At 55.1% G+C, this 25,209-nt stretch overlaps 1 protein-coding gene across 3 annotated transcripts in view; it reads left to right on the forward strand.

Annotated features, from left to right (window-relative positions):
* Nucleotides 1-25,209, forward strand: part of FAM107B (family with sequence similarity 107 member B) — a 70,387-nt gene that overhangs the window by 33,254 nt on the left and 11,924 nt on the right. For all 3 annotated transcript variants that reach the window (XM_058282379.2, XM_058282378.1, XM_058282380.1), the window contains exon 2: nucleotides 22,410-22,593. In XM_058282379.2, the coding sequence (XP_058138362.1) occupies nucleotides 22,466-22,593 (128 nt within the window). In that variant the 5' untranslated portion in view covers nucleotides 22,410-22,465. The remainder of the gene's footprint in view (nucleotides 1-22,409; nucleotides 22,594-25,209) is intronic.

A 25,209-nucleotide genomic window follows, 5' to 3' on the forward strand; every position in this document is an offset into this window, starting at 1 on the left:
GGGGTCCTTAACCTTTTTTTCCCCCATGGACCCTTTGCCAGTCAGGTGAAAACCACGGCCCCCTTACTAAGTCCACACGACGCTGTGCATTATTTAATAAATATTTCACACCCACACCAACACGTCCCCACAGGAATAATGTTGTTTTGCATTTCCGTTCATGCCCACGGACCCCTTGTTAAGAACCCCTGCTTTGGAGACAGCGTCTGCCGAGCGGGGGCGGGGTTCCTCCCAGGAAGGCCGACCTGAACGGTTCTCGTCTTAAGCAGAACCTAGTGACAAGCAAAGCAAACATAATATAAATACGTGGACAGACTTGTTTGTTAAAGAAACCCTTTATCCAGTAGTTTTCCAACCTTTGGCTGTCATCACCCCTGTATGTTCTTTTTTTTTTTTTCCAAGATTTATTTTATTTACCTCTCTGCACCCCCTTGTTGTTTGCACCTGCTGTATCTGTTTGTCTTCTTTGTTTCTTTAGGAGGCCCTGGGAGCCGAACCAGCGCCCTCCCATGGGGTAGGTGGGGCCCAGTCACTGGAGCCGCATCTGCTTCCCTCGTAGCACGTTCTTACAAAGTATTTGAGGACCACAAAGAGCTCTATTTGTTATATCTATTGATAGTTATATTAAAATGAAATTATATTTGTTTTAAAATAATAAACCCATCAGGTATTTATAAAAATTTATAACTTTCTAAAACAAAATAATGTATGAGAATGAATTGCTTTATGTTTGTGCCAATTCCTCTAATGATTTTTTTAGATGAAAGTAACTGTTTTCCAAAACAAAACAAAAAATTAGTGAGAAGAGTGGCCTATGTTTACATTTTTGTAAATCTAGTTCATGATTAGCTTTAATATAAAGCTCTGGGTTCTCCATCTGCTTCTGCCTTCGGCCTGTTTTCGTTGAAGAATATGCAGAAAATCCGTCTTCACACAGGTTTGTAATTGGAACAGGTAGGAGTATTGGGAAAACCTCTTTGCATGTTTTTCTTGGATACCACACCAAAACTTGGCAAGTGGTACTTTCCTAAAGGTGAATTCCCAAGTGGATTCTGAAACCATCGCAGTGATTTTCCCTACACAATTACATTAAAATTCATTGGTCTGTTTTGCATTTTGAATAGGACAATAGAGCACTAGTTAAGCCAGTTTTTTATACTGCATCTGTATGATGGGACTTTATGCAAATGTCTTTAAAAAATATTTTATTACTAGGTAAGGGCTTACAGAGTAATAAATTGTCTACTTGGTAGGATCCTAAATTTACTAAGGAAACAAGAAGAGGTCTATATTTGTATTAATTGAAAAGAAATGCATCCAAATTTGGGTATGTTTAGTGGAGCCTTCATGGGTGATTTATTTTCTTAATACTTTTCTGTATTTTCTAGAACATTTTATTTTCCTTACATTTCTCTGTATTTTCCAGTGCATTGCTCCTAAAATCAGGAAAAAGAATATTGAATTTTTTTCCTTAAGAGAAAAAGTCTGCCTATTAAACTTTCCTGTCTGTAGACTGCTTTCTGTGGGTGTACCCCGATATTTCCCCTGGAGTGACAAGAAAGCTCTGACGGTCTTGTTTACTGATCACATTAATGTACCTTTCCCAGGGCTGTTGTGAGCCTCCGACCTTGTCTTTATTTTAATAGCAACTAAATTTAGTAGAGAGACATTACTCAAGTCTTAAGAAGGGTGATGCGTGCTGACTCTCACCCAGCGCAGAGGCGTCCTTGGCTCTCTGTCGTTTCTGTGCCCCTCTGGCAGTCCAGTCTGGTTTCCCGTCATTTCTGGAAGTCATCGATTCCCAGGTGCTGATTGTATCTGGATAGTTGGGCCCCGGCCTCAGGGCTGCATGTGTCTCCTCACAGTTTTGTGGTTTCAGAGAACAGCCGAGGGCCCTGGAGGGAGAAGGGCAGTGCAGCTGTCGGCTGTCCTCCTTCCTAGGTGGTGCTGCTCCTTCCTCTGCTGAAACAACTGAGGGAAAGAGGCGGGGAGCGGCCGAGGCAGCCTCCGACTTGGAAATACTCTCATCTGCTTAGAAAATGCCTCCAGATCTGATGGTTTCCTCCTCTTGTTATCGACACTCTGTGTTGAATGATTTCCGGCATCCCAGTGGCTTTTTGTGTTAGGTGGGGCTCGGGTGCAGGTTCTAAGAGTCGAGGCGCACCTAGTGTGGACCGCGGGGCCCTCGCCCGCCCATGACGGCGAGGGTGAACCCCGGGGTCCTTCCCGGGCCACTCCCCCAGCCCAGGCCCCGGCCCTCGGCCTGGACGCCCGCTCCCCCGCGGGCTGCTCTCCTGTGTCCTCCCCATGCCTTTTTTCTCCACGGCCCTCGTCCCCGCTGGTGCTCCGCCTCCTGCCCGTCCTGGCCTGCCTGCCCCGGGATGGCGACTCCGCCAGGCAGGCTGCGCTGCGTGTCCCTCGGCGCCGGCCCCGAGAGAGCCTGGCTGGCCACTGGCCTGCGCCGTCGCCGCGGCGGCCGTGGACTTCCCGAGCGGCTGGGGGGTTCGCTGTTCTGCAGGCCCCAGGCTGGAAGGGACAGCCGCTGCGAAGAGGGACCCGGGACGGGGCTGCCACCCTGGAAGGACCGGGCGTGAGCAGGGATGGCCGCTGCGAAGAGGGACCCGGGACAGCGCTAGCACCCTGGAAAGCCCACCGTGGAGCGGGGCTGGGGCTGGGGCGTCAGCTCGCGCCCTGCAGGGAGATGGTTAGGAAGGTCGGGGTAGGTCAGTGGTCCGCCACTGGCCACTTGCTGCCTGGCCTCCCTGTTCAGTGTTAAAAAAAATTAACTCGTTTTAGCATCTCTCCGGAAGGTCAAGGAGTTAGCTTTGCACCTCAGGGTGAGAGGATTTAACGAGGTGACTTATTTACTATCTGACTCCCAGAGCTGGCGAGAACAGATGGGAGTTTTGAAAGTGCATGCGTACGCACAGGGTGGTGGAGGACCGTTCTGGGAACCGCCGGATGTCCAGGCATCTTCATTGAAGACGCAGGAAATAGCCGTGAAACCGCGTGAGTTGCTGCAGGAGAACCGCCCTGCCTGGCCAAGCCTTGTTGTGGGTCCTTTTGCTAAAAACTTGAGAAGAGAATTTTTTAAATGATTTTCCTTGCTCCAAAACAGAAGGAGACAGCGGCCCCTTGTGTCTCCTCCCCTGGACTGGGCAGACCACAGCTTGGCGGGAAGGAGGGGCGGGTGATGCGCCTCCCCGCCCGCCGCACCGTGCAGGGTGCACGAGGCGTCCCACGCTCACGGCGGGGCCTAGAGCGCAGCGGGCACCCCGTGAGCCGCGGCGGCCGGTAGTGGCCGTGTTTCTGTGGATGACCGGGGGACCACACCGTCGCCGACGATGTGACTTCCTGACAGGTGCCGTTGGGCGTGAGACCCCGTGGCTGTGCTTCAGGGGGCTGCGGGAGAGCCCAGACCAGCCGGCCAGCCTTGCCCAGGGCCAGGGGATGGCGAGCAGCAGTTCAGGACAGACGGATGTGTGTGGACTGCCTCTCGTCGCTTTTACAAACGTCAGCAGAACGTGCCGTGTAGACGCCCAGGCCTAGAGGCGTCGGGAACAGAAAGGGCCCTGGCCCTCACGCGGCTAAATATCTGGAGGGGGAGACAGCACGTATCCTGGAAGAAGTGAAACAGCTGAGGATGTGGGAGTCAGGGAGCAAACTTAGGGCAGAGGTGGGTGGGGGGCCCATGCGAGGCTGGCAGGGAAAGTGACTGGGTAGAATCGAGGCGGGAGAAGGGAAGTGGCGGAGAGAGGTCTGCAGTGGGGGTGGCTGGGGGTGTCCTAGGCGGGAGATTGCGCGTGTAGACAGGTGGGTGCCTGCTCAGCCAGGGACACAGGGCAGAGGTGGGCCGGGCAGAGCAGCTGGGCGGTGAGGGTCTTGCCAGGTGCTGAGTTTAAAAAATTTTTTTATTTCAACATTAAAATAGCAGCTGAAGAGTATGGAAACGTTACTCTAAAGAAACCCTATCCAGGCACATTTGTCCTCTCTAATCCTAAACACAAGCTCGCTTGTTTCTCCAGTGCTCCTAAAGAGGAATAAGTGAGCACAGATTGGTTAAATGACATGACCAAGCTCTCCTTGTTAAAGCAGAAAGTGGGGGGAAATGCACCAATCTCATTCACATCTCATGAAACAAAATCCCACATTCTTTCCCGTTTTTGCTTCTGCGTTGATCTAGTGCTCGTTTGCCGGGTGCTGGGGTTTTTAGCTGAGGCGCAGTGAGAGGCCGTGGGGAGTGACCCGACGTGGTTTACGCTGTAGAAGACTCCCAGGAAAAGCCCGGTCCCTGTGCAGGTTTCCTGCTGTGACGCTTTCCTGTTCATAACGGAAACGCGGGTCCTGCGCTGTCAGCCATGGGAACAGCAGTGTCAGGGTGCGTTTGAGCAGCGGGCGCCGAGCGGCCTTCCGTGCGTGCCCCAGATCGTGTCCCAGGCCGAACTGTGAGGCGAGGCGGAGGCCTGGGGCCGGGGGGGCGGCCTCCCGGGTGCCGCCCAGCTTGGCGCTCGCTCGGAGCGTCCAGGAGGCGCCCGCCGGGCAGGTGGCACGGCCGTTCCCTGAGCGCAGGGCTCTGTGGCACGGGCCGCGCACAGTGTTGGGATGGCGCCGTGACTGGCCCTCCGAGAGCTGGCGCCTTTCCCAGCTCTGGCCGCTGGCCGCGCTGGAACAGTCCAGAAACTCTGTGTTCTGCGCTCCCCGACCCGCGCATCCGAGGCCTGGCCAGGGCCCCTCCAGCCGTTGCTGCTTCTGACCGCTGGCGACTGACCTCCGCCGCGGTCTGCTCGGGGCTGGGAGGAGTCTTCGGAAGGTCATTTTAAATGGATAACTCCTCACACAGTGCTCCTTTCCACACGGAGCCTGGAGAGGATGTCGTTCCCTCTCACTGCCGCTGGCGTCCTCCCCGTGCTGGTCACCTCCAGGGACTGACCACCCCGTGCTGTGGCGAGGGCTGCGCTTGAGGCAGGCCCCGGCGTGGGCCCTCATGGCCGTGGGTCTCCTAGGGTCACCCTTTACTCTGTGTTACAGCTTCAGGCAGGAGGAAGTCAGGTCTCTCCTGCCCCTGTTTTGGGTGAGGGGAGTGGCTCCGAGAGGCCCGTGCCTGCGTCGCCCCGTGCAGTGTGTGCACGTGCAGAAAGGCTGCAAGTGTGGAATCTGGCTGTTCTGACCAGCGAGACCCTCTGCCCACCTAAGACGCAGGCGAGGAGGGGGCGCCGAGCCTGGAGGGAGCCCGGCCCTGTCACTCCGGATTCGTGCCCCCTGGCTAGGCTGCGTCCGGGGACCTGTCCTGAGAGCGGATCATGCACAGATTACACGAGGACATAAAGAATGTCCAGTTGCTCCAGGACACCGAAGTGAGTCTTTTTTTTTTTTTATCTGCAGTGAACCATTCTGAGAGAAAACAAAGTTTGTTTCTTGCTGTGGGACTGGAAACAGAACTTATTTTAAGGAATAAGAATGAGGCAAAATGAAAAAAATAGAAATAAGATGTTAGTCTAGAATCTTCTGTTTGTTTTATAATCAGGCATTGGATTATATATAACCTGGGCATATAACCCCAGGTTCATAGTGTCATCAGTGCTTAATTTAATCAAACTAATAGCTGTATTATTAAATATGTTTTTTTAAGATAGTCTCTAGTCTGGTTATCAGTTATTTCCTCAGGGTGTGCGAGGGGGTGGCTGGACAGCTCTTTGCAAAAGAACGTGGAGCCAGCCAGCGGAAGTCAGGGCGGGGCCTTGGGGCTCTGTTGTCCAGTGGGTTGTACGCCCGAACGGCACACATCGCCAACACAAGTTTTGGAAAATGCCCATGAACAGAAGCAATGCCTGAAAGGGACAGAGAAGGGACAAAACGAAAGAGTGACTTCAAGGGCAGAGCCATGGAGCCGAGGTCTAGACTGAGGAGCTCTTGGGCCGAGCGAGTGGGCCCACCATGCGTGGGGAAGGCGCGCCCTGCTGTCGGGACGGGCAGGCCAGCTGCCCGGCGCGGGGGCTGCCACCACCCCTGTGCCCGCAAACGGTGCGCCCAGTGCCCTGGCTGGAGGGCGGCTCGACTGCCACCCCCGGGCTCCAAGCCGGTAGGGCCTGTGTGCCCGGCATTTGCGGAAAGCTTGGCAACCATCTCAGCTCTCAGGGAGGCCGGAGGACGGTGTGCTGGTCCGCAGGTGACTCTCAGGTCTCCGGCGGGGCCTGTCCACTCGGTCTCAGGCTTGTGACCCCTGTTTTCCTTTCCAGCTTCTCCCTGCTGGAGTGGGACTGCGTATCCTCCGCCCGTCCCCCCTTGTATGCTGGAAGCAGATGGTGTGTTATCGGAGTTTTGCAGATCCACAGGTGGAGGGATTTTGCACCAGGACAGACACACCCCTAACTGATTCTGCTGAGACTTTGTCCTTGGCATGGTGACTGAAGGCTTTAGGCTTTGGGGTGTTGTGATGGGCGGAAGTGTCTTGCATGTGGGAAGAACCTGCCTTTTGGGGGTCCACAGGGCCGGCTGCTGGGGATTGAGCCACATCCCCCAAAAGGCAGGTTCGGGCCCCAGCCCTGGGCCTGTGGCTGTGAACCCGTCTGTAAAGGGACCTTTGAAGCTGTCGCTGAAGGTGTGCCCAAACTGAGTGAGGGTGCCCTCCATCCAGCGTGGCCGACGTCCTGAGGACGGCCTGAGAACATGGAGGAGAAGCCGTGGGGAGCGGCCGGAAGTCAGCGGAGCCGGAGGAGAGGAGGAGACGCCGCCGTGAGCGTCGCCACGTGCTGGAGAGCCGAGGCGCCAGGGCTTGCCGGCTGGCAGGGAATGACCGGCCCAGGAGGAGCCTCGGAGACCCTGAGCCTCCTGTGCAGCCCACCCACTGTGTGGGATTTCTTTCGGTAGGTGGGAAACTCAGGCAGGCTGGGAACAAACATGTTTCTTCAAATTATTAAATCACTCATAACAACAGTGTCCTGTTTTCTGAACATTTGTGAGTTCAGCTCGTGCCATTTGGCTTATGGGCAGGTTTTTCCGAGTCAGGATTAGGGGTTGCACTCCCCTGTGGTTTAGCAAAGTAATAATTTCTTCATGGTTGAAAAGTAGTTTTCTATAATAATGATATATCTGTATGATGTAAAACAAAGAGCTACACTACTAAATACCAGGTCTAAGTGGAGATACTTAATAATGGGCAGGCATTGTCCACAGTTGCTATGACAACCAGCCCTTTGACATGTAGCTAAGTGGTTGTACTACAGATGCACACATGCTCACAGTTATTCTACATGTTTGGAAAAAATGCCACGATTCAGTGTTTAGGTGATGGCATTTTATTGACATGTCTTTTCATCAGTTGAAGTGAAAGGAGCTCAGTGGATAGACTGGTTATTTCCATTTAACAGCCTATCGTTGCCTCTGTTTACCCATCTTTTTCTTATAAGGTAGTGGAGGGGGTGGCGTTTGCTAACCACCATAGACAGGGAAGAAAGGGAGGATGGCACCTTGCTTTGAAAAACTCCCTTGAAACTTCCTAGCTATGTGGTCCTGGTACTTCCTGTTTCCCAAACGGCTGTTACTGCAGCTCTCCACTACATCCTGCTGCTGTTGATTGCTGAAGCGGAATTCATTGCATCCTCGAGCCCTGCCCCTCCGGTGCGGCCACTGCCTTCTTCCTCCCGGACTCTCTGGAAGGCAAACCCTCGACCCCCACCTTGTCTGCAGCTGTAGACACCCAGCTCCCTTCCTCTAGTAAGAGACAGTCGTAGGTGCTGTGTGCTCGCACCTCCATGTACCTCCAGGGCTGGTGAGGTGACTGGTCAACCTCCTGAGGTCTGGGTGGGGAGGTGTTGGGGGGCGGGACGGGGGAGGTGGAGGAGCAGGTGAGGAAGAGGTTCACCTTCCTAAGCAACCTGTGAGTCAGGCCTCAGAGCCGCAGCTGTGCGCAGGAGCCCCCAGGCTGGGAGCCGCCAGGTCCCCATGCCATCCGCCTGCGTTTGACCAACCCGTGGTGGAATGAGCGAGCTGCGTCAGGCTCTTATCACCTCACCACCTCCTCCCAGTGGTGTAACAATTAAACGAGATACGACTGTGGACTTTTAGGACCGTGCCCAGCCCACACCTAATATTTATTGCTTATTTGACAATTTTTATTGTAGACCTAAAGGAACACATCTGATAAGAGGCAGAGCTGGGCTTGAACCTGCGCTTTGTAGACTCTAAAGCCGCTTAGGCTCTTTCTCCCATGCCGTGCGACCGCTAATTGATGGTATTTGACTTGCCCCATCTCTTTTCATCAGGGAGAAAAATAGATTAATTCTCCGTTTTTCTCCCTTACCATTCTTTTGTCCAGTTTCTCGTGGGGCAGATAAGTGGTCTTCAGTTCTTGACCTTTGACCAGCTGGTGCGGGGTACCTGGGACTTGAGATCCTCCTCGTACCCGTTGTTAACTCCAGCTCCAAGTGTGGGATTTTGTGTGGCGTTGCAAAAAAAAATTACACAAATGGAATATTGTTTTGGTGTCAAGAAACTTACTGAGTCACACTGTAGTTTAAAAATGAAAAATGCCATTGAAGATAATTTTAAATACTTTCGATATTTATCAATTTATTCTGGGTGGAGAAACTTTCGAAATTACTTAAAAATATTGTAATAAGGAGGAGCATCCACTTTCTCAGCTACCGCAGCGCCCCACCTTGATAATAGTAGGGGAGAAAGAGAAAGCCATCTCCTTAGGAACAAATATACTTCTTTAAGTACTCTCTAGTTTGCATTCCCTCTCTCATTCACACTCCGTTAAAAGGATTTGAGGTTATTCCTTAATAGTTGGAGAAAGGGTAGTTTAAAGATTAGACAGAAGAGGAGAAGATGGCTGTAGGGTCAGAAATACTAGCCCAGTGAAACTTTTAAAAGGTCAAGGTTGTTAAGTGTTTCCCTTTCGGAGGGTTGATAACAGTTGGCAGACAAACAGCTCGTCCGATTTACGTTTCTGCTGGAAGATTTCCTGTGCCTTAGATCTCCAAATCTCTGTGGCAAGTTTAAGTAAATGAAGTAGGGGAGGGTTTTTCAGACCAGTCCATTAGTGGGTCATGAAATCAATTTAGTAGGGGCACAGCAAGCATTACAGAAAAATGAAGCAATAAAAATATCAGTATGTACAGCATGTCCTAAAAGCTACTTAGTGCCTCCAGAAACTTTTGCTTAGTACTTTCAGTTGTATATACTGTGTGTGCGCGGTGCCTGTGTGTGTTTGTGAAGATTGTGTGTGTTTGTGTCTCTAGTGTGTGTAGAGCATGTGTATAGTATGTGTATAGCATGGGTGTGCATTGGGTCACCGCGTATGAAAGGCTGCCCTGCTCTGGGGCATTTTAGAAAGTTTATCAAAGTTGTTCAGACCAGTCTGGTTGTGCCGTGGAAGGAGGCGCTTCTCGGGCATCTAGGTCCATCCCGTGTGCGTGGGTGCAGCGTGGCCTTTGTCCAGGGCCATCATTGCAGCGCTTCGCCAGGGCTCCTGTGGTTCTGGGGTTCCCGCTAAAGTCTCCCAAGCTCAGACCCTCCTGTTCAAATGAAAAGTGTGCCTTGTTTCCGGAAGGTCCTTGTTTTTCTTATCTCTGGACTGGATGTAATAGCTCCCAGTCCTTTACAACAGAATAGACCGAGCATCACGCACAGAAGGCAGGCCTGCGAGGAGGCTGGCACGGAGCAAGGGAGCAGACGAGGAGGCGTGCTGCTGCCGCGTGAGGAGTGGGACCTGTCTTCATCCAGAGCCCAGAGAGCCCCGGAGCCTTGGTAGACGCTGGCAAAGCAAAAGGAGGTGGAAATAGTGATTGTTCGTGGAACTGGTGATTGTATCCAGTGGTTAAACTGGAGGAGGAGAAAAAGATACCCTCACATTTGTGGGAGGTAGATCATATCAGTGTGTTAGTCAGGCACAGTGATTTTGGAATGGTCAGAGAGGTTTGTTTCCAGCACTAATACATTTTGTATATGGAAAATAAGGCTTGTGGCTTCAATTCTGAAGGTTCATAGGTGAAATTAGGAAAATAAAGTTAAGTGCCCTTCCTAATTATCATGTCACATGTCCCTTCGTTTGTGTAGGTTTCTACTGTAAACTGAATAAAAAATCTTGGGTAAATTCTGCTCCCAAATGCTTAGAATCTTCGTTTGACATTTGTAAGATGACAGACCAAAGAGTAGTGCATTTATTTCCATGTTTTATTCTCTCAACTCTAGATTGCCTTGAAAAACTTTAAAAAATACTGCATTTTTCATGGTCCTTTTTTCTTACATTTTATTTTGAAAACTTAGTCCATTTTAGTAGGTAAAACTATCCTTAAAGCTTTTCAGATTAGTTTGTTTTATAAGGGAAGTAGTTAGTAATCATGACACGTGTCATTTCTTGTTCGAAAGTTACTGAAAGTGATTCATGATTTCCTTTATAATCAGCTGTAAACAAAGGACAGGTTTTCATTGTGAATGTGTTGACATGGTATTTGTCCTTATCCTTTTCATTTAATTAAAGTAGCCAGTAGCCCTATATGTGTGGATTTTAAAACAAATAGCTTTAAAAATTAAGTTCTGAGCTCTTTCACAAGAGCTCTGAGAGAAGTCACAGTTGACGGGAAGTCTCTGGATTCTGAGTTCTTGAGTAACGAATCCTGTTGCAGGAAGAGAAGTGACGCCATTGAAACTTGGGTGATTTCTCCCTTTCAGGTGGCGGGGCAGCTTGATACGGCTATGAATGCCAGAAGCAGATACTGGATTACATTTGTAATCTGGTCTATACCTGGGGATGGCTATGAATTCCAGAAGCAGATATTGGATTACGTTTGTAATCTGGTCTATACCTGGGGATGGCTATGAATTCCAGAAGCAGATACTGGATCATGTTTGTAATCTGGTCTATACCTGGGGATGGCTATGAATTCCAGAAGCAGATACTGGATCATGTTTGTAATCTGGTCTATACCTGGGGATGGCTATGAATTCCAGAAGCAGATACTGGATTACGTTTGTAATCTGGTCTATACCTGGGCATGATTAAGTTATGATTAGGGCTTTGGTTGGGCCATGTCATTAGGGTGTTGAGACCCCACCCCTTGGTGGGTGGGGACTCACAGATGAAAGGCATGGCCCAGGACAGAGTTGAGGGTTTTTGATGTTGAGGTTTTTGATTTTGGAGGTTGATCCTGTAGCCTTAAACTGGAGCCCCAGGAATTAAGCACACAGAGGAAAGAGAAGCAAGACCAGAAAGAGAGGAGCACTGAGCCCAGGAGGAAGCAAGCCCCAGGAAGAGAGGAACCTTGAACCCAGAGAGAAGCAAGACCCAGGAAGGGAGGAACCCAAGAAGCCTGAACCCTCACAGACGTCGGCAGCCATCTTGCTCCAACACGTGGAAATAAAATAAAGGTCCTCGGAGGTCACAGGTCAGGGCTCCTGGTGCCTTTGAAGGACAGGGGTCACTCTGGGTAGCTGGGGTGGCCCGTTGTCCCTTGGCCTCCCTCCCTGGGGCCACCCTTTGTGTTTCCTGGCCACCCCCGTGCCGGGTGGGCTATGTGATGCAGGCCGGCCGACTCCAGGGGCCTCTGGGAGCGCGGCCCTGAGAGGGAGAGGCGGAGAGAGGCCCCGGGCGCAGCGCGCTCCTCTGCGGCTGCGGGGCGGGCCTGGCCGCACGGGTGTCTGCCTTCTGAGTCCACGTTTCCTCCCTTACAGGGACACTGGTCAGATTGGGTTCAGGGCCCACCCGACCCCTGTCAGCCCCCCGTGTTAGCCAGCCCGCGGGGTGCTGACGCAAAGGACCAGGCCTCCGCGGGCCTTTATACAGGGTGTTTATCTGGGGTGGGGGCTTACAGACACCAGGCCACAAGCATAAGTTACCTCCCTCGCCAAGTCTGTCCCCACATGTTGGAGCGAGACGGCTGCGGCGTCGGCGAGGGCGCAGGCTTGCTGGGCTCCTCGCTTCCCGGGCGCAGGCGTCTGCCCTCTCCTCAAGGCCCCTTAGACTGCGTGGCACGTGGCTGTCTCCACCCAGGCCTCTGCTGTGTCCAGCTGAGCCTTCTCTCCGTCCCCACCTATCTGCTGCTCTTGGCACTTCCCAGGCTCCAGGATCATAACGCCACCCTCCCCTCCCTGCCGTGTGGATTCTCTGAGTCCCCACGCAACAGTGGGGACGTGGCGTCCTCCTGACGGGGCCCAGCCAAAGCCGCAGTCATCATTTAATCAAGTAAAAGTGAAGCCTCTGGATCCAGGATAACCTAATGTGCCCAGAGGAGCGGACCAGGTCACAAACCCAATCCAGTATCTGTTTTTAGAATTCATAACCATATCAAACTGCTTCACCGTCATCTCCACACACCCCATTTCCAAATAAGGTGCCCCTCTGAGCCGTGCCGGGTGGGGGTCTGGGCTTGAGCGTGTCTTCTGGGGGCTCTGCCGCCCACCCAAGGCTGCTGTGGCCCTGCGCTGTCTCCCACGCTGAGTCTATCACTTGCCTTCTCCCTGTCACCCGGGGCGGTCGGAGCCCCTCGCCCTCACGCCTCACGACCGCAGGCTGGGAGGGGCTTGGGAGCCCGCCCTGTGCCCGTCTTGCTGGCACCTGTTCTATGACAACACCAATTTGTTGTTCGCAGAAAGCCCTCGGGGCAACCTGAAGGGAGGTGGGTGGGGAAACAGACCGGGTAAAGGGCTGTTCTCTGGGGTTTTGTTAGAGACAAGACAATCCTCTGCAGACCAGGCACACATGCTCATTTCTCATGGTGGAAGCAGAAATCAAACGAACCGCCTTACCTTCTTTCAATTACGAAATGTTTTAACCACACAGCGGAACACACAGGCGTAAACACTGGTTCTGGCAGGAGGGTCTCGTCTAGCTTTTTTCTTTAAGAGAGTAAGAGAAGATTCTCCAGACAAACTCTTAACTGTGCCACGTCTGAAAAAAGAAATAGTAAGGTACACGATTAAAAGTCACAGCGCCTCCCTCCCCAGAAGCAAATCTCTTTACCGCCACATGGCTGAAATGTAGCAGATTTGAAGTGGAGAGCTGTAAAATGCTGAGCTTTTTGGCTGTCATTTTACCAGTGAGGAAACAGGCCCGAAGACGTGGCAGAGCCAGGGCTTAGGTTTGCGGACCTTTTGTTTAGTGTTCTTTCGACCCTGTCACACGTTACTAGTCATTAACATCTGCTTTGTCAGACGTCTCCACATTCACAGGCCTCGGGGACCCGCGCGGACACAGGGCTGCGGAAGACGCTGCTTCCAGCACCGCGGCTGCTGTGGCCGCCCTTGCCTAAGACCATCGCCTGTTGAGCCCCGTCGGCCTGAACCGCCCACGTGGGGGTGGGGTAGTTGCCTCCGGGACCCCCGGAAGACCTCGGGATTGCTTTGGAAAGGTAGAGCGGGATTTGTGCCGGGTGATCTGGAGGCGAGGTTGGGGAAACGGGGCCAATCTGGAATGGTCGTTGTTGATAGCAGGCCTGTGCGGGCACCGGTCAGTTCCCTGCTTTCCCAGGAGGCAGGAGGCTCCAGCGGGTGCGGGCTGCCGCTGTGAAGGACGAGTGACCACACCTGTTACTCAGCCAGGTGGCGGCGCGGTGCCCATGCCCGGCCCCGAGCTTTCTGGACGTTCCGGTGGCGGTACCGGACTGGCTGGCTCGACCGCCCCAGCTGTCCTGATGCTGATGCTCAAGGAAGACAGGTTTCATCGGGAGTGGCACGTGGTAGTCGTGTCGGAAGAGGAGGCCGGGACTGCCTGAGCTTGACGGTCCCCGTGTGGAGCTGCTCAGTGCAGCCTCCAAGCTAAGAAGGGCCAGTGGGTGGTGTTCCCCTACTGGATAGACCGTGATGACCTGGTATGTTCTGAAGTTGGGCCGGGTAGAGAAGCAGAGACAGCTGTTCTGCTTATGCACTATAGGTGCACACCTCTTCAGAGCCTTCACGGAGGCCGTGCAGGTATCCGTCACGAGGAGATGTAAACGCTGGTGTTTGTGGTAGTGCAAAAACACACTCAGAATCAGCGGAAAATGTAGAAAGTCAGTGTCGACACCGCCGGCAGGAGGCGAGAGGCGGGGCGGGCAGCGACACGGGGCCCGGGCTCCGTCCCCTCTGCCTCTGACCTTAGCCGTGCCAGCTCGTCTCTCAGCCTCGGCTTCCCCACCCGTAACAACGAGGAAGTCGAGCTCCTGCTCGCCGTGCCCCTGCCTGCCTCAAGGTCCTGTCATCGCGTCCTCTTGAAGACGGAACGTCCCCTCTGGAAGATCTCAGGTTGCCGGCCTGGCCAGGACATGCGTGTCGTTGCCGGCTTCTCCAGCTCTCGCAGGAGCACGAGGCCCTTGAAGGCTGGTGCAGCAGGACTGCCTGGTCTGCAGAGCTTCCCTCCTCCCAGGAGCGACGGGCCTCCATCAGCTTCCTGCCCAGAGCTCCCTGCATCGTTTCCTGAAGTGGATGGCTGAGATGTGTCCTCTTTAGAACATAACACACAGTACAAGTGCCAGGGGAGGCCTCTTTGTTCAGGAATTGTAGGGAAAATTTTTTTTTTGTCTAATTTGAGTTTTTTGAATGCAAACTAACGTACTATAAAAATTTAAGTATTTGCTTTATGTACAAATTTTGAGTAATGCCAAAACCAAGAAAATTAAAGGATATTCCATATGGGCTGCAGACTGCCAAAGCTGGCAGGCCCTTTGGCTGATGGCCTGTGTGGGACCAACGTGGCAGCTCCTTTGGCCGGAGGGTCAGGTGCCCCCCCTTTCCCTGGTGTCACAACCTGCTGTCACCGATCATCATCACCGCTTTGCTCACGGCAGCTGGTGCTTAAGTCCTCGGCACTCACACGGACTTGTACAGCCTTTGTGGAGAGCATCCAAGAGTTCACCAAGAGGAGCCTTGGTGGTGCTGCAGTAGTCCCATAGTGTGTGCACCTGTGCACACGCCCAGTGGCTGTGTGTACACCTGGGCACACACGCATACACCTGGGCACGCACACATGCACACCTGTGCCTACACACACATGCATCTGGCACACACTTGAGTGCACACCTGCAGCCTGTTCACAGCTGTGCACACGCATCTGTGCACACTTGGCTCCAGTCAGTAGCTTGGTGACGAAAGTGCTAAAGTGCTGTGACGAAGACCGGACCATAGGCATTGTGCTGCCTTGTGCTATGAATTTAGGAGAAAGTGTAGCCTCCGGTTGTGTGAGTTAACCTGGAGCGGCAGGATGGACCCCAGGGCCAGCTGGTGACCCTGCCACTTGCTCACTCTGTAGGCTTAGGTAAGTTTCCCACTCTATCTGTGTCTCAGTTTCCCCGTCTCTCCTGGGGCTAATTTTAGGCTCTACCTCCAAATTTGTGTGGCACGCAGTACACATTGTAAAACCACAAACGGCTGGGTTCTCCCCTGTGATGCTGATTCCAGAGGACTCAGGGAGGTAGACATCTGCGCTTCAGGGTTTTCCGGGAGAGCTGTTGGTTGCAGGGCTTCCCTTGGAATAGCGCCACGCGTGCTGTGCACACGCGAACACACAGGTACCCACCTGACAAAATAGAGGAGACTGTGGCCAGCATGACGGTTTTCTGCCATTTAATGCAGCGTGAGCGTTTCCCCTTTCGTTATTTCATTACATGCTATATTGTAATTTGTATACCGCATTGTTTTCCATTATTAGATATTTAAGTGGTTTCCATTTCTTTTACTGTCATATATCATAGTGGGATAATACTCCCACACATGCATTTTTGTCCACATCTCTGATCATTTCCTCAGGGTGAATTCTCAGAAGTGGAATTGCCAGGTTCAAAGGTCTGTGCATTTTAATTAAGACCTTTGGTCACATTTTACCAACATATTCTTCAGAAGGGAGGTAGTGCAATCTTGGCTTCTTGCTGAGGGCAGACGCTGGTTTTCTAAACCTAGGGGAACGAGGAGGAAACAACCTTGTCGTTACCTTTGCTTTTTAAAATTTATGTTTATCTGGACTTTGGTGGGAGCAGGCAAGAATACCTGTGAATTTCCAGAGTGGCAAAGATAGTTCCAGAGGGGCTAGGCCGGCGTGGCAGGGCTGGACGGGGTTGATTTAGGGTGGTGGTTTGGAGTCAGGCCACGTTAGCTCAGGGCGTAGCACGTTCCCGATAGAGGCACGCTTGCACAAACAAGGATCAGTGCTGATACGTTTTATCGTAGGTGGTATAGGCTTGTTACGTGGTTGTCGGTGATAGTTCACGGATCTTAGGAAAAATGTTCCTTGGTGGTAGTATCTGAGCCCTGGGATTTGGAGCTGGGGGTTGGCGAAGCCCCACTCCCGGGTGGCCGCCCTGAGGCCGAGCGGCCAGGACTCTCTTGCAGGACAGGCTGGGTAGGCGCAAAGGCTGGGGGTGCATGGACCTAAGGGGGGGCTGGTCCCGGGGTGTCGCCAGCCGTGGGTCCAGAGCTCTGCAGGCCTGACCGAGACCAGTTCTCGTTGTGATTGGAACTTGAAATCCAGCAGGGGGTCCCAAGGGCCATCTGGGTCAGCCTTCTCTTTTTACAGAGATGGAAGATAAATAATTTAGTATTTTCAATTAGACTTCTCTTCGTAAGGGTTTTTAAAATTTTCTAAAATTTTTTATCAGTCAGCCTTGGGCCAGGGTTGCTGACGTTTATTTCCTTGCTCCTTAAGCTCTTGGGAACTTACGTGACCAAGCAATGAATAGCAAAGCAGGAGGGCGGTAAAGCCAGGAGCGAGATGGCAGTGGTCCCGGTGCTCAGCGCAGAGTAAGGGGCTGACGCACCTGCTCCCCCCCCTCCTCCGGTGAAGGGAGCGTGGCTCACGCGCTGGACTTTGAAGCAGCTTGGACACAGAGCAGCTCTCTTCCTGTGCCAGCCCTGATTTTTAGAGTGGACACGTGCTAGTGTTCTTATGCACTGCCCCAAATTGCCTGCTGCTTTTCCTTTCCGTTGAAGCAGCATGTTTCTTTTACAAAGCGCAAGCTCCTTTGGACCCAAACGGTGGCCCATAGCACTGGGTGACGCTGTCAGAGCGCAGGTCACTTGGCACCGGTCACGTTGGGGTTCTGGAGCCCCGGGTCTCCCCAGACTGCTTTGTGTAGGAGAGAGGCACTCTGAATCACTCCGGCGCCTTCTGTCGCGCGTCATCGGCTCAGCGTGTGTTGTCACACCGCCGTAGGGCAGTTCTAAGGCCAGTGAGTCTAAGGCCGTCAGCTTCTAAGGAGGCCTATTCATCGGGCAGCGTTGTGGCACCCGGAGGTCGGTGCAGGTCCCCGTGCTGCAGGTCCAGCTCCTGCTGCCTCATGGGATATCCGCGCCAGCCCCCCCACCAGACAGCAGCCGAGTGCCTTTGGGGGTGGAGGTCCCCCTGCTTGTTAGGGCTGCAGACTTGGAGGGAAAGCTTTGTCAGGTCGTCTTGGTGTTCAGGAAGGTGCGTGATCTGCTGGCTGGGAAACGGGCCTGTGGTTCCGGAATTGCGAGAAGCAGGGACTCGTCTCCAACCAGTTCGGAGCTCCCTCGAGAGCCGGTGGGGACAGAAAGTTTGCGCAGAGCAGGGGCAGACCCCGCCGCCTTCCACCAGGCCTGCGAGTAGCCGGTCAGATTGGGGTGGACGGTGCAGAATGCTCCTGGAGAGAGGCCTTCCCTCTGCGAGCTTTGTGTGCGGGACCAGGACGCACAAACGGAACCTGCAGACGGCAGACGGAAGCGTCCCCAGGGGAGGCAGGAGGGCGGCCCAGAGCAGGGCGCCCCGGGCCACAGGGCCTCGTGCCTCCCCTGGGGACCATTCGCTCACCCCTCCACTCGTCGGGGAGGTTTTCAAGGGTGCCCACGGGCGACCTGAGCACAGGGCTGGGGGCCGGGAGCCCAGAGCAGGGGGCCGGGACGTGGCTTTCCGCTGCTGGCACGGCCCCAAGGTGCAGGCACAGCCTCCAGGGTACCGGTGCAACTCCAAGGTCCCCGTGCGGCCTCCAAGGTCCCGGCACGGCCTCCAAGGTCCCGGCACGGCCTCCAGTTTCCCCACGCAGCCTCCAAGGTCCCGGCGTGGCCCCAGGTCCCCGGTGGCTGCTGCCCTTGTGTCAGGCCTCCTGCTCGTGCGTGGGCTTAACAGGCTGGGGTCCGGGGCTGCTGTGGAGCAGGAGCGCTCGGCCAGGGGCCGGTGTGGGGCAGGAAGCGGTGCCGCCTCCTCTCCGAGGAGGGTCCCGTCCGTGGACGCTCCTCCAGCGTCAGCTGATGGCGTGGAGGGGCTCAGGACGCTGGGTGAATTTGCCCAGTGAAGGCCGACACGCCGTTCAGCGGGATGTCCTCGGCCGTGGGAAGGGCCGCGCAGAGGTCAGCGTTGCGCTCCAGCTTCGAAAGGCACCAGGGGGTCTAGACCCCGGAGGAGGGGGTCCCCGGGGCGGGCGCGCAGGGTCCTCAGTGCTGCCTGCTGGACAGGGGGTAGACAGAGAGGAGCAGCCGCAGGGGCAGGTGGGAGTCCCTCAGGTGCCATCGGGTGAGGCGCGGCCGGCAGCGCCCTGGGGAGCCCGGCCCGGCCGCTGGGGGCGCGTCTGCTTGTCCGCGGGGCCTTCCCGGCGGTGTCCCCAGGCTGGCACCCGGGCTGAGGTGCCCTGGTCTGGTGGGTGACCCCTCCGGTCCGTGATGCTTCGGGTGGGGCCCGCGCACCTGCGGACTGCAGGCGTCTGGCGGGTGCATGTGCCCTGGGTCGCCTGCCCCAGGCCGTGCCTGCACCCCGTGCCCCGGGTCCCCCGCGGCCCCCGGGTCCCCCACGCAGCGCTTCCTGCCTGGCTGTGCCGTCGGCTGTGGCTGAGCAGCGCTCCTCCCTCTGCACGGCAGGGTGGCGCTCAGTAGCGGGGCTGGGGTCTGGCCTGGCGGGTGGGGGCGTCGCCGAGCTCCTGCCAGGACAGCGGGTGTTCCGGCTGACCGGGCCCTCGGAGGGTTTTGTTCAGCTCTTAAACCACCTGCACGCCCCCAACAACTGAATGCATTTTATTTTACATTGTTTTTGTGCCAACCAAATACTTCTTTTTCTCACAGCCATAGTATGGTTTTGTTTTCATTTTCTCTCTCCATTTTTACCTTCAGACTTTTCCAAGTTAATCTGAACTTTCTAGCAAAACCAGTATTCAAAAATGGCTTTTTAAACTTGTGTTTTGTCTGAGTGTGATATAATCAAGCCACCGAGAAAGCTCTTCTGACAGCAGCGCACTGGCTCCGGGGGCTCCGGGGAACTGGACACTCACAGCACTGAGCTGCCGGTGCCCGCGGGGGCGCCCAGGCTTCCACGCTGGCCTGTCGGCCTCAACCTCGTCTGCCAGGCCCCAGCGGTGTCGCGGGCGTCCGCGAGGTTCTGCTCGGTCCTGCAGCTCGGTGTCCAGGGCCGCGCGGAGGGGGCGGAAGCCAGAGCGTGGTCTGGCGCTGCTCACCAGAGCCTGCACGGGAACAGGCGCCGCCGGCCCCCGGGGGCCCTCTCCCTCCCGCTCACTGCGCCCCCAAAACGCCCTTGTCCCCACTTTCCAAGCAGCGGCGGGCCCTGCCCTGTTTAGGTGCTCTGGGCTGGGTCACCGGTGTGCCCTCCTCTGTACGTGGCTTTGGTCAGCGTCTGCCGGCCGCCGTGGCTCGTCCGCGCTCACTGCGGCGTCGTGTCCTGCTGTGTACACACCCCACCACTGGTTTATCCATCTCCCTCTCCACGGACATTTGGTTGCTTCCAGCTTTCGGCTGCAGCGAGTGTTCTGATAATGACGTTTACGCACTAATGAAGAAAACAAGCCTTTCCTGCCTCGTCTCCGTCACGTGCTCTCTGCACGGTGCTTTCTGTTGGGTTGAAAGGCTGTGAGCTTCCCAAGCTCCTGACAGCTTTTGGGGACAAGATGAAATCGTCCCGTTGACGCCAAGCCCGCTTTCCCCGTCGTCCCTGCCCAGAGAATGGAGCGCTCACGAGCGCCTGCCCGGGCTCGTGGGTGGCAGGGCACACTCAGAAGGGCAGACGCCAACCTGGGCACCAGGCGGGGTTTCAGGGCAGAAGAGCCTGCGTGGCCAGAGCCCCTGGCGGCAGACGGGAGCGCGGGCCCTGGCCGGCCTGGGCAGGCGCGGCGGCTCCCGGGGGCAGTGCTTAGGGCCCACTGGCGCAGCGCCTGGCGGCCGCCCTGCCAAAGCACCCTGGTGGAAACGGGCACCTGGCTCCTTGTGGCGCCGTCGCCACCTGCCGGCCGATGCCCAGGCCAGCCTGCGGAGCATTCCCCGTACGGGGTCCCTTCCTTGTCAGCCTCTCCCCTTTTCTAAATGTGAAATACGGGCCTGATTTGGAGAAGTACGCCTTCGGGGGATGTTCTGGCGGGTGAGAGTCCGCGTTGGGTATTTTCCCAGGAGCGCCCCTGCTTGGCGTCTGAACAGCGGCCTGTGGCAGCAGAGCTGGCCAGGGTTTCCACGCTCTTTTCGACGTCCGCTTCGGAGCCGAGGGGCGCCCTGCTGAGGACGGAGCCCGGCTGGTGGAAGGTGTCGCTTCTGCCGTGTGGCCCCGGTGCGCGTCGTGCCCCGCCGTGGCGCCGGCCCGTGGCTGCTTGGCTCCTCTGGCACTTCCTAGCCCGGGCCTCCAGTCCCCTGGTCAGCCTTCTGCTGTGGGGGCGTTCCTCTCTCCTCGCTGTCCTCCTGTCTCTTCACAGCCACCCCCCCCGTCTGGGGACATGGAGGCTGAGGGTAATTGCGGGGGCCCAGGGCAGCGGGGGCTGCGCGAACAGGGGCTCACGCCCCTCTGCAGGGTGGGCCTCTGCGTCCTGGGCGCGTGGGGTCTGGTGGTCGCGCCCGCTTGTCGCGTGGTGAGACCAGGGCCCGGCCTCCCAGCGGGCGCGTCCCCGCGCGTCTGAGGCGCGCCTCTGTGTCTCCTACACGGCGGGCCCCCCACCTCAGCACATGTTGCGGCCCATCTGGTTCAACCGCAGCCGTTGGGAACGCCGCAGGGTGCCCGAAAGGCATGGGGGGCCTTTTTGCAGTTTCCAGAAGGTTCTGAGTGTCTGTGGCACGGATGGGTCTCAGAACCGCTAAACGTCACCACCGAAGGTCCTGGAACCGTCAGGGGAGTTCTTGTGGTTTTGAAGAAACCAAGGCCTACCCGGGCCGTTACGTGTGCCAGGTGCCTCAGTAAACGGACGTCTGAGTAACGCAGGAAGTGGCGTGCTCTGCTGGCCCGGCGGTAGCGTCTCTTTAGTGCACTGAGTGCCCGTCCGAGTGCAGGCACGGCCCAGGTCCGTTCTCACGCCGCCACTCGTTATAACCGAGGAGAGCCACGGGTCTGGACGGTCGGCTTTGTTCAAGACCTCAGACCACTCCTGTTTCCCCCACACTGAGCTGGCGTTGATTTTCCTTCACTGACTATCTGACGCTGAAGAAAACATTACTCTATGTGTCAGTCACCTGACTAGTAGGGCGGATGTGACAAGAACGTCTTAGCTGATTTCCAGCAGCGGCTGCAGGGACTACACGGTGCTCTCAGGGCGCTGTGACCTCCGGCGCCCCGTGCTCCCCTCCGCTCCCCTCCGCTCCCCTCGCCCAGGCGTGGACGAGCCCGCGCTGGGACCTCCACGTGGCAGCAGGAACCCACTGGCCAGGTCAGTCAGGAGCGTGCTGGTGGAGGACCTGTCCATCTTCATTTCTAAGTAGCGTACTTTATTTCAACTTCAAGAAATAAGATAACAGACAAAAAGCAGCTTAGCCAGTTATGAAAGCAGTATGCGAAACAGTTCTGTCCGGGCAGATTTATCTCCTTTAATCCTAAAAACAAACTCAGTTGTGTCTCCAGTGTTCAGAAAGATACATAGACTGTCCCCTTTTTTTTGGTGTAGATTTATAAATTTTATTTCCAAGTCCAGCCCTCCAGTCCCTTCCACGTGTACAGCTTAGACAGGGACACAGGAAGAACAGTGGCTGTCACGGGCCAGGACTTGGGGCCCAGGGCTTTGAACCTGGGAGAGAGGTGGTGGTCCCCGTGCAGAGAGCAGGCGGAGGCCCAGAGCGCGGGAAGGTGGCCGCGCAGCTGGACCGTGGGTGACTCTTGCCCACCCGCCGCAGTCTCTGATCAGCCTCAGCCGTGGAGGCAGCCGCAGAGGTCCTGACCACGCGCCCGGGTCGTCTGGGGGGGCCCGGGGCCGAGCATTCTGCCCTGCCGAGGACCCGCTGTCTGGTTTCTGGTTTGGAAAACAGTCACCATTTGGGAACAGCAAAGCACGCGCTATCTTCAAGTATTTGCAGGGTAGTTTTCAGGGTGGGTGAAAGGCAATGGAGGGGTCGGCGTCGAGGGGCTCCTGGGGCCGCAGCGAGGGGAGGGGCAGGCTTCCCTGTCTGCGTCACGTCGGTCAGGCCGCGCGGCGTGGGCCGGGGGCGGTGGCGGGCGTCAGTGGACGCTCAGTGCCGTCCGTATCCGTGAGGGGTCTCGGGGACGAGTCGCAAATGCCCGCTTCCCACTGTCATTGCAGACGGCCCCCTGGAGGACGCCGACCCCAGAGACCCGCCCCTCGTTCCAAGGAGCGTCATGGCCGAGCCGGACTACGCCGAGGACGACAACCCCGAGCTCATCCGGCCTCAGAAGCTCGTCAATCCTGTCAAGACGTCCCGGAACCATCAAGATCTCCACAGGGAACTTCTTATGAATCAAAAAAGGTAGGCCGGGCTCTCGGTGCAGCTTTCCGCAGGGGACCTCAAGGAAAAGCAGATGTCGTCGTCCCTCCGTTTGCGGAGGCCTCCGGGATGCCCTTTCCTGACCGCGTGTCGGGCTCCCTCTTCCTTCTGGCACCCCCGGCCGGGCCTGTGCCCGTAGAGCAAAGCGCCGCGGTGAGGCCCCCCTGCCCGCGCCTCTCAGGCCCCACGGTCCAGCCCTGCCCCCCTTCCTGAAGGTGTGTGTCCTTTAAAACGTGGACGGAAGGGACCGGAATAGGGATGGAAACGAAACTGGTAAGCTCTCTGAATTTCCCCATACGTCTGGAGACGTGTAGGAATCAGATGTACGCACTGCCTGCTTGCTTTACGTTTGCGAGTGGCAGGAGGAAGTCTCTGGAGCCACTTAGCTAGCCTGGCATGTAGGACGTGCTCACTTACAGCCTTCCGCTTCCCTTGCAGCATCGTCCAGAAATTCTGTTGCTTTTCCCTTCTTCTCCCTGTAAGGTTTTTCTAGCTGCAAGTAGTACATTAACAAAACAAAAAGGGCAGCTTTCAAAATGAAATAATGTTTGTATCTTCTCTGCTGTCTTCAGATTTTTCTAGGCAGAAAAATCTTGGTAAAGTCCTCTTAAGTCCTCCTATTAGAAATACAACTGGTTTTAGAGTGAAAGCTTCTCCATCAGTTTCTTTCGTTTTACTCCCCTTCTAGCATATGTACTTTGTCGATACGTCAGGATTTTTGTCTCCAAAGTGTCAGTGTCTGGTAGTAGGAAGCACCACGTCCATAAGCACATTTGGTGGAGGGATAATCGCGCTTGATCCTGCTGCTGGTCTGTACCTATGAAACTCTACGTTTTTACGGCTTAGGAAGGGCCTTCCCATGTAGCGTCTTATCCAGTAACCCGGTGTGTGGTGGCTTTGCCATGGGGTGGGGAGGAAAGGCACAGCAACTCAAAATCACATCATCGTTTTCTGGAGCGAAAAGAAGAAATAAACTAGACTAAGGTCGTTATAGAGCTCTGTTCAGTGAGGCCACTGGGCTTTTAGTTTTCAGAGCTCACAAGAGAAAACGAGCCCGTGGCTCAGGAGAACAGGCGTGGATCTTCCACCATGGAGATCCAGGCTAATACGGCCCTCTGTTTACCAGCTTTTTTGACCCTAGCTAAGTTTCAGGTTAAAAGTCTTCAAATTCTGATCTGGCCACAGTTGTGCCACTGATTTGTGAAGTTCTCCAGTTCTAGCGGTGCATAAAAGGGCAGATGATAAGAGGCAGTGGTTTTTTTTGTAATTAGAAGATCAGTGTTGAAGAGGTCTTAAAAAACAATTTTGTTTTCTGTCCTCTCTTGCAGACAGGCTGCCAAGCCACTTAAACACATTGCTAAAATCGGTGCTTGGACTCATATGTCCCAAAGGAAACCATTTCTCGTGCCCTTTGTTTTCAATTGATCTTTATGTACTAGATAGTTTCTCAGTAAACACTGGCTGCTGCACAACATGGAACAGTAAGGGGCCGTTCTAGTGATAACAGGCGAGAAATACTTCCCTGTGAATCCATGTGGATAAAAATGGCTAAGCCAAAAATGTAGATGAGGCAGTCCAACTCAGAAGACTCCAAGATTAACAGCAAGGGCTGAAGTCCAATTGCAAACCACCCCCCACCAAGGAAACAAACGCTCCCAGAGGAGTCTGGCTGGGTGGGCAGGGGCAGGGGAGCGTGGCGCGTTACTGAGCCAGCCCTGCCTCTGGCTAAGGGCGTGATCTCCCGGTGAGAAGGAAGTTCATTTTTGTGGGTTGTTTACACACAGAGTTCAGGAGGACCTGGGGCCAGTGTGGGCTCTTGCAGTCTGTCCCTGGAGGTGGATGGTGACGTCTGTCTTTAAAAGGTGACTGTCAGGTTCATGGTGTGGAATATAAATTACTACAGCCTTTTTGGAAGGCAGTTGGCAAGACATCAAAATACCAAATATGCAGATGCTTAGCAGTTGCAGGATTCTGGCTAACAAGTGCTCGTGTAAGAGTGCAAATATAAGTGTACAGGCTGGTTCATGGCCTCATTGGTTTTCACAGTGAAGCAGTGGAAACAACTCGAATGTTGACAGGGGAGTGGCAGAGTCATGGCCCTGCCGTCGGTGAGGCAGTGTGCAGGTGCGGAGCACGAGGGGCTCTGTGTTTGTCTAGGCTGGGGGGGCGCGGTTGGAGGGGCAGAGCCCAGACTTCCTGGCACTGATCTCTGGGCACAGGAGTGGGAAGGAGTTGGTGGGGCGGGACCCCTACCTGGCACCAAATTCCAGGGACATTAGTCACCCAGAAGACAGTGCAGATGGTGCTCTCACGATTATTTGCCTAACGGGGCGAGGTTGGAGGTTGTTGGCGTTTGCTAAAGGCTGCCAAAGCAATGTACCAGAAATGGGGAGTTGTTCAGTTACAAGCGTCCAGTTCTGGGGCTGAGAACAACGTCCGGTCAGGGCTTCAGGACACGCCTTCTCCCGAAGCTGCGGCTGTGGGTGCTCAGGCACGGGGCAGCACCTGCTCGTCTCGCCCCTCTTCTCGGGGCCTCCTCACTTTCAGTTTCTGGCTCACGTGGCTCCCCTCAGCTTCTGTGTTCTGTTGATTCCCGCT

The sequence above is a fragment of the Dasypus novemcinctus genome, chromosome 20 (assembly GCF_030445035.2).
Source record: "Dasypus novemcinctus isolate mDasNov1 chromosome 20, mDasNov1.1.hap2, whole genome shotgun sequence".
Lineage (NCBI taxonomy): Eukaryota > Metazoa > Chordata > Mammalia > Cingulata > Dasypodidae > Dasypus > Dasypus novemcinctus.